Source organism: Pteropus alecto, unplaced genomic scaffold, assembly GCF_000325575.1.
Source record: "Pteropus alecto unplaced genomic scaffold, ASM32557v1 scaffold320, whole genome shotgun sequence".
Classification (NCBI taxonomy): domain Eukaryota; kingdom Metazoa; phylum Chordata; class Mammalia; order Chiroptera; family Pteropodidae; genus Pteropus; species Pteropus alecto.
Window position 1 is genome coordinate 82107 of NW_006429963.1, and position 9214 is coordinate 91320.

Here is a 9214-nt window from a genome sequence, read left to right on the forward strand (position 1 = left end):
CTCTTTCCCCCTGGTCACCTCCACCTGCCCTTTAGGACTCAGCTCAGCGCCGTCACTCGGGAGGCCTCCCTGGTCCCCAACCCTGCTGACTCAGTCGGCGGTCCCAGGGTGTTCAGGGATCATGTGATCACATGTTGGTGACAGTTGTAACAACCCCGCCTCCCACACCCTTCCCGTCTTCTCTGCAAGGTCGGGAGCGTCCAGGCCTGACGGCTGCCGGCATTCTATAAACATGTGCCCACACCCCAGGTGCCCACCTCCCAGGCCCGGGTGACGCAGGCGCAGGGCGCTTGCACGCCTGCCCTCGCCGGCAGGTCCTGGCCGAGCCCCTCTGAGGCAGGGCGGCCCACACCATCGTGGGCCAGCTCTGAGAAGCCACAGCATTCGGGGTGCGGGGGCGGGGGACAGGTCAGCCCTCACAAGACCACAACGAGCAAAGCTTGAAAAGTACAAGTCAGAATTTTCATCAACTACTGAATACTTTAATGCGGCCATTCCACTCCTGGTGTGAATGCGAGCGGGGTGTCTGCCAGCGGCTGTGTGACGGTACTTAACCGGCAGTTTGCCACCGACTGCAAACAGCAGTGTCAGGTGGCAGACAGAGAGGTGGCCCTGCACGGGGACCAGGACGTGGGCTTGGTGTGCAAGGCACAAGGGGACGGCTCGTCGCTGAGCTGTGCCTGGACATTAAAGCAGACCCAGAAACTGCAACGGGCACCATCGCTGGCCACTTGAAACGTGCTTGGGATCTGTGAGCCGGACAGAATTCAAGCAACAAGGGCAGAACGCACCCCAGGTCCGGGCTCTACACCCCGTGGCCACCATCCCGCAGTGGCCCAAAGCAGCGCCTTCTCCCAGCCGCTGGCCACCTACCCGCTCCCAGGCCTCGACGAGAGGGCTTCTCACTCAATCCTGCAAGTGGCGAATGCTCCCTCTGTCCCCACCTCTGTCCTTGAAACTCGATGAGTTTCTTCTGCTTCTCTTCACAGCTGCAGGAAACTGAGCACTTCCCGGGAATGCTGGTCCTCCGACTCTGATGCCGTGGCTAGCCCTGAGACAGGTGTCCAGGCACGACGTCAGGTCGCACCACAAGCCTCTCCCCGGCTCCCTCTGCCGAGGCAGTGTTCCTGCCTGGAGCGGCTTTAGCTCAGCTGCCCCTCCCCAGACGCAGACACACTGACCGCCAGGGCCCTGCGGCCCCGGCCCCGGCCCCCCTCCTGGCCCCTGCCAGGCAGTCTGCCCCAGGCCTGGCGGGCTTGGCCTGTCCTGAGACCCCCACTCCCAAGTCTTTGCCCACATGTCCCCTCCCAGTAAGACTGTCCTTCCCTGCCCCATTTGAAGTCCTGACCCCCTCCTGCCCACACCCCCGGCCCGCCCGGCTCATCGCTCCTGGTCTCACTCTGTGGGGCCTGCTTACTCACTCTGTTTTGTTTTGTCAACCCCCTCGCCCCATGAGGACGTGCCCAATGGCCGGTTCACTGTGTACCCTGGTGCCTGCACTGGGGCCAGGTGCACAGCTGATGCTCGGTGAACATGTGTCTTATTGATCAACTGATGAACTTTTTGGAATAAACTGCAGGTGTATTATGGGTTTATACGTAAATCAGTCTGGATTTTGACGATGTACTTTTTTAATAATTAAAATACTGTATATACCTAGTGCTTGAACTAAATAAATGCAATTCTTAATTTTTTTCAGATCTTACTGGTATGTCTCTAATATTGTGCCAGAGTATTTTGTTTTTGATTACTTTTACAGTTGGTTGGTCCCCCGTGCCCCCAGGTTATTACAAGCCTTCACAGGAGGAGAATTACTGAAATGCAAAATCTCAAGGAAACGACAGGTGATAGACAAAACAGGGTCAAGAGAGAACCCTTCACGATGAAAGCTGTGACAAATATTTCAACTTCTAATTAATAACACAAGACAAAGAGGCACTGAAAGCCCATCCGTGGTAACACCCACGCCCCACGTCCGCATGGGTGGCTGTCAGTGAACCCACACAGAGGCACGTGACACGTGGCGGCGACGCTGCTCTGGGCAGGGGCGCCCTCGATGTGACACCGAACCGCTGAGCCCCACGTGACAGAAGCTGGCAGGGGACTTCGTGTGTCCCTCAGGTTCACACTGAACATGTCACACTGGGAAATGAGCACAGCTGAGGAGCTCGCAAATGGAACGCCAACGATGGGGAAACGGTATGAATTCTGTAATCTGTAGGCCATTCTGGACTAAATGAGAAACAAACAGTGTAAACTGTTTTTTAAAATACTGGTTACATTTATAAGTATGAAAATGGTACTTACTTGTCTGGAGAGATGAGTTGCTTGGCCACGGGACCCAAACTGCTTTCCAAGAGGTCCCAAATATAAACACAGGATGCGTCATCCTGGACCAGGAACACGGCAGGCCTTGTTAAGGACCACTGCAGGCCCGTGACGGCGTGGCCCTCAGTGCTGTGACTCCACTGCAGGAGCGGGTAGTCGGACGCCAGCTGGTGCAGCCGGAGGCTCCCATCAGAACAGCCGGCCTGTGGGGCAGGAGGAGTGGGGGTGTTGATCCCGATTCTTTATCCTTTTTTACCCAATCTCAGCAGCCAGGGAAATGTGTATGAGCATTAGCTATCTTTAGTTTGTACAGCAAAAAAAAAAAAAGGTTTATTTTTGTTTTTCCAACAAAACTATAACATGAAATCTGTTCTCACAAACTGCACAGATGAACGTTTACCTTGGAGATTCTGACCCATTTTGCACCTCTTCCTCCTCCCCAAAATGGCTAACGGTCAACGAATTCAGTAAATATGTACAGAGGTGTTTATTTTTAACAAAGCTGAGTATCACTGATTCACGCACAGGCCACTGAGATTACCTCCATGAAAATAAATAAGCTGTCTTTAAAAAACGTTACATACACTTGCATTAATAACATAGTCATACACCCTCATGGCTTGGAATTTCCACAAAACAAAACTTAGCTGGCTGAGTAAAAGATGAAATTCTCAGCTTAGAAAAAGAAGCTTCTAATTCCTTTTTACTCAGTACACTTCATCCTTCGCATACTCAAACAGAAGCACAGACGAGGGTGACCGGGAGGCTGTGTGCACTCCAGGGCCAAGCAAACCCGGGGCCGGGCCAGGCTCCCTGCTGCAGGGGCCGGGGAGCCCGGGAGAGCCGGCTTGGGGTGCAGGTGCGGGCCTGGGTGCGGGCTGCAGCTGACGCTGTGTCCCGCACGCCTGTACCTCTCACTGCGCGCAACCTGCTTTCTAGGTGTTTCTTCCTAACAAAGCCAGAAGTCTTCGGAGAAGTGGCTGATTCCTGGGCTTTTGTACCAGAAAGCAAAGAAGGTCTTACAGGGTGATGCTGGTAGGATATGGGGACCAGCTGCAAGGACGCCCCGGGCCAGCGGAACCAAGTCAGTGAGTGATCGTAAGGCACTGAAGACAGACAGGAGCCACGTGTCCATGCTGATGTGCCACACGCCCACCCAGGGGAGAAGACCAGCAACGGGGTCACACAGCCGCCGTCGGCATCACGCCAACAACAGATGCTGACAAGAATCACGGTGGATGCCGAGGGGAGGATGGGTGACAGGAGGGTGTAAGCAGCGGCCAGACCTGTCCCCCCAGAAGATGCTCGTGCATCAGAAGGGGGAGACGGGGACTCCACAGGAGGGGGTTTCACCTGATCCAGGGAGCACACGTGGGTCAGAATGCACCACCCGAACCCAAGCTCAGGAGCACACTGCGCCCTTCAAAAGTGTCCAGGTCATGAGCCTGAGGGACCGTCTGGGGCTGAAGAGATACAGTAAGGGACTGAGGCACATGGCCTGGGACATTACCTTGCTCATAAAGGACGTGAATGAATGGACGGCCGAGAACCCCAATCAGACCTGCAGACCGGGCGGCAGGCCAGCACTGGCTGACTCCTGAGGGGCGGGGGCGAGAGTGGACAGTGGCTGCGGCCCCTTCGGACAGTTCCAGTACGGAATCCACACCCGGGAGGACAGGGCAGAGCATGGTGGCAAGGGGGTGATGTGCGGGGAGCCCACATGGGGGGGGGCACGCAGGGATCCTTTGTGCTGTCCTTGTAACTTTTCCATGAGATGGGAATTACGTCAGAATAAGAAGTTTAAGGGGACCTTTTCAGCAGCCACACGGAATGACGTACGCAGATGGGACCCTCAGAGACGGAGGCGCGAGGGTGCAGAGCCACCCACCCCGATGGGCACCAGTAACCGGACAACTGAAAACTCCAGCATGTCGGTCACGGCCAGAGTTTTGCCGCCCAAACAGAACTGGTGCTTTGAAAACAGATGGTCTTACCAAGAATATTGGCTCTCCAAATGGTGAAAAGTCAATCACGTTCACTTTTACTGGTCTCATACTGTGTTGCTGGGGTTTGAACGATTTGGGAGACACTCTCAAGTCTTGTCTGGTGCCATGGCTTATAAGACCCTAGTAACAGGAAGACTAATGGTGACTAAACAGGGTTATGCACAAGGCTGGCTTCAGCTATTTTTCTTGAAACAATTTAAATGACATTATAATAAAAGCAAACAGTAAGTTAACCTCTAATGAAGACATCTGTCAAGCAACTCTAGAAAAGAGGAGGCACAGAATGAAATTTAAAATGTTACCCACCATGTTGGTGCCAGCAATAAAGTGGTTAGGGTCCGAAGGCAGAAATTTAACATTCAGGGTTTGTATGGCCCCCCAAAGTTCATGACCTTTATGGGAAAGGCTGGAAAAAAAATACAAAGATGGACAGGGATACTGTAAGGATAGTGATAACGCACTGACCACGTACCACGTGTCATTAGACATGTCGGAGGCCACGTCACATTTCACCATTTCTCATTTCTTTGTGCTTTCAATAATTTCTTCAGCTCTATCCTCCCGTTCACTAATTCTTTCTTCAGCTAGGTCTAATCTAACCATTCACTACCTGTTAAATTTCACGGATAAGTTTCATTTCTAGAATTGTCTTTTAGATCGCATGATTATCTCATTCTCGGTATGCTGATCCTCTTTGCTGTGCTACAGTGATGCTTCCTCACGCGTGCAGTTTCTGGAATTTCTCATTGTGGGCCTTCCTATGTGAGCCCTGTGAGCCCAGCTTGCGGACATATCCGCTCCCCAGATAGCTGTCCCTGAGCTTCAACGGTGCGCCTGTGGGGGCCACTTGTCTGCGGCTGCCAACCCCGAGTGGGATTTCGAATCTTCCACTCTGCCCACAGGGGCAGTGAGTGCCACCGTCCTGTGCAGGGGCCTCGCTCCTCGCGCCCTGCCTGAGGCCAGCCCAAGGCACCACTGGTCTTGTGTGAGCTGGAGCCGACAGCCCAAGAGCCTGGTCTGCATAGCACGCAGAAGCTGGCCGCTGACTCCTAGCTCCAGCCTTACGGATTCTCCTGTCTTTTTAAAAACTCTATTTAGTTTGTTGTCAGTGTTCTGCCTTACCTAGTGCATGCATCTGTAACAGGAGAGGGCCACCTCCCTTGTCACCATTAGGAAGCCAGCCACTCTCTCTCACACCACATTCAGGACCTGTCCCTGTCTGCTGGGGACTCCAGGTCTGGGCCTGCAGCCCAGCTCCCTCCTGCAGGGCTGCCTGCCTCCGCACCGCCACGCACACCACACACTCGCCCCAGGCTGACCACATCCTACTGCAGCAGCCGCCATGGCCCTCCCCTTCCCTCTCAGTCCTCATCTCGGGGGTGGGACCCGGAAGCCCAGCCAGACACCTGATGAGGCAGGCCCCTCCCTCTCGCTGTTCCTGGAACCCGCACCGTCAGTTACGCCCTGTGACTGAAATCCACCCCACACCCATGACGGTCCTCTCGGCTCAGACCCTGACATTTCCAATGACCAGCATGACAGCCTCCCTTCCTCTGTTCCAACCTTATATCATTGTCAAGTTGATCATTCTCAATTGCAGCGAGACCTGCCACTCCCTGCCTTAAATCCTGTAAAGACTCCACATAGCCATCAAGAGAACTGTCAAACCCTTCGGGTCAGCAAACACTCAGCGTCTGGCCACAGACCCGTCCCCAAACCTCTCGACAGCAAATCTCCTGGCATTTTCCTACATGTGTCCTGCCTCTTCACGCCTCGGGGTGCCCAATGCACTGCTCCCTCTGCCCAGAGCACGCTCCGTGCCTAAGTCCCACCTCAGGTGTCGCCCTTCCAAGAAGTCACAATTTCACTCCATCCCCCAATGTCACCCCCCCGAGATCCCACATGCCACATGCATGCCCCAACAGAGCAATCCATGCATGTGACACATCCACAGTGGACAAGGCAACATGCCACCACCCAAGGTCACACTCGCTCTGGGGACTCTCAAGTTCAGTGACTGATGGAGAGAGGGCACGAAGGCTGGCGAGGACGCCTGGAGAGCCGTTCCAGCTGGCGCTCCCGGGGCCAGGTGGCTGTCTGTGGCCTGCGTGACAGCTCACAGCCAAGCCTGCGCCTCCCCTGCTTTCCAGGCGCCGATCCTAAGGGGTCCCCACGAAGACCTCCCTGCACTAAACTCCGCAGGGAGCTAACCTGCAACAGCCGCTGTGCTCGCCCGTGGCCTTGCAGGCGCTGCAGGGCTCTGAGGCTGGCCCAGGCAGCACCTGTGGCTGGCTCTCTACATTACTCAAGTTTTTATACATAACCGACGCTGTGTTAATTGCATTTAAGTCAACTGCAGGTGATTTGCCATCTGGACGCTGGTACGAGTTCATCACTGCCCACAGGTACTGTGGCTGATAAGTAGGATTCGGGCTAACATCAAATGTTTTTCAAAGGTAAATCTCATACTGAGAGTTAGCCCCTGACTACAGTAAATGACAAGAAAAGGTTTCTTCCAGAAATTAACATGCAACATATAAGTACTATAAATTATATTTGTACGTTTAAGATTTTTTGTCATATTAAGTTATATGAGTAAAAGCAGAAGTTGAAACTTCTGAATTAAACTCTCATGTCAATGTTTCCAGTTTTTGAAACTTATCTATGTTTAAGTTCAGGGCTGTATTAATAATTAGTGAAAAATAGTCAAAATAGAACCAATTTGTAAGATGGAAAATATTTTAATCCAAAAAAAAAAAAAATGTCAGCTCTATACTTGGCAACCGTATTTTCACACTGACTCGTTCATTATAAACTGTTTAGCAAGAACACTGGATCCTCACTGCCAACCTGACCATCCGCCGACTACGCATGACGCCGCCAATGCCACCGCCTTCTGTGGGAAACGGTCCTGGAACCTGAGCAGGGGATGGCTGAGCTCGAAGTGGCAGGTCTTACCTGTCACTCAGGTGAATCACAGCACTGTGCACTAACTTTATCCTCCCTCCAGGCAGCAGCCCTGCAAACGGAGAAATCCTGAGTCTGGTCACAGGTGCCAGGCCCCCCTTTCCAGCCTCCGATCGGGAATGAGGAGGGGCCTTCCTGACGCAGGAAGGGCTCCTGAAAACCGCCTGGGGTGACGACCCTGCGGCTCAGGGCCCTGTGGGAAAGGCTGGTGGAGTCAAGACCAAGAAACCCTGGCCTGTTCAGATTTCATAAGATGAGCACAGCGCACTACGCAAAAACCAGTCAGGATTTAAGGTGCCTCGAGCCCCAGCAGAAGTGCATGGCTGCATACGATGGGGGACGTCCCCATCACCGCCTGCCTGCTCTGCGCACTTGGCGTCCCCACCCTCCTCACAACCTCCCCAAGCAGTGAGCCACAGCTCTGACCCCTCGGCCGTCCATGGGCTCTGCCTCCTTTGTCTGGTCCTAATATCATCCTCCTTTTTTTATAGTTACTGCAAAGAGGGAAACTAGAAATTTGTGTATATTAAAACCCAAATTCTGGGCAAGCTACTGCCTTAAACGAAGTAAATAAACTGCATCTGCAGTGACTGTCCACACAGCACGGCGCTGCTGATACAGCCTCGGTACCCATCACAGCTGTCGCTGATGCCAGCGCGCTCAGGGTTTCTGCTCATAGACTTCACATGGCCCTCCCACTCCTCCTCACTGCTGGGGGCCCAGAGGTCATCTCCCCGGGGGCCCAGAAGTCACCTCCCCGGGGGCCTGGAGGTCACCTCCCTGGGAGGTCGAGGCTGACCTGGGCCCTAGGCCCTTGACGAGCACCCTTGCCGACCTATCTCCTGGAGGCAGTGCCTATCTCGTCACCCTTGTTTCCTGGCACTTAGGACTGGCCTGGCTTGCTCCAAGAACGCTGCATCCACGAGTGGAGGAGAGACGGTGCTGGCTAATCTAACCGAGACCCGAGTTCTTGACCGGCCCCTTATCTAACGCACACAGACAGGGCTCGGAACCATCCGAGATGTCCCCAAGCTATCATTTAGAGAACGGTGTTATGCAGCCAGAAATACAACTTACTGAACCTCACTGAAATAAAAACACTCAGCCAAAACATCCCGTAACTGCCCGAGGTGCTCGTGCGATGACTGAGAGTTATGAATATGCAGCGTTAATGTTCAGTTCTCGGGAGCTAACCTCCTATTTCTCACAGTGGTCACTGGCATCTTTAATCTATCCACCTTAGCAAACATCGACTAAAGTTAGTTTTTTATTTAATAGTTACCTAAATCACTTATTGAACCTGCAATATCTGCCTTTGGTAATTCAACAACCACCTAAAAACAGAATATCAAAAATGAATATTAATACATTTTATAATTATGAAACTAAGCAAAGCGCAGCTCTGATTAAGACAGCATGCTGGACTAGGGGCTCGAGCATAATCGCTGACCTCAGAACCAGCATGTTAAATGTGGGAACCCCTTTCTCTCGACCTCTCACTCTGTCCTGCGAGTGGCCGATGGCCAGACCCTCGGGGACCATCTGCCGGCCCTTCTAACGCCCTTCGCCCTCCAGCCCTGACACTGCTCCTGCCTCCCCCGGATCCCGCACGAGCCCCCGTGGTCCAGTCCTGCCTGGTGCCCTGTCTCAGCTGGGGCACTCCCCGCACTCCCCCGACCGCTGCACGCCAGCCGGCCACAGGGCTGGTGCGTGCCATGACAGCGCACCCCACTCACCCACACGTTGAGAACCCCGCTCTCATCCAAGGAGGCGACGTGGAACGACAGACCCGACATTTCTGGTGAGACAGAGAAACGGCTGTAAACGGGGAGCGCGCACTTCACGCCTGGACTCACGGGTTTCCCGGAGGGCAGGGGCCGCGCACCTTCCTGAGCAGCGAAGGGAGAGAGCAC

At 53.8% G+C, this 9214-nt stretch overlaps 1 protein-coding gene across 1 annotated transcript in view; it reads right to left on the bottom strand.

The window, feature by feature from the left end:
- Nucleotides 1–9214, bottom strand: part of WDR60 (WD repeat domain 60) — a 40726-nt gene that overhangs the window by 1378 nt on the left and 30134 nt on the right. Inside the window, exons 19-24 of the mRNA XM_006904460.3 lie at nt 9038–9162; nt 8584–8635; nt 7293–7353; nt 4641–4740; nt 4323–4454; nt 2308–2531 (exon numbers count right to left, since the gene is read on the bottom strand). Coding sequence (XP_006904522.1) covers nt 2308–2531; nt 4323–4454; nt 4641–4740; nt 7293–7353; nt 8584–8635; nt 9038–9162 — 694 coding nt within the window. The remainder of the gene's footprint in view (nt 1–2307; nt 2532–4322; nt 4455–4640; nt 4741–7292; nt 7354–8583; nt 8636–9037; nt 9163–9214) is intronic.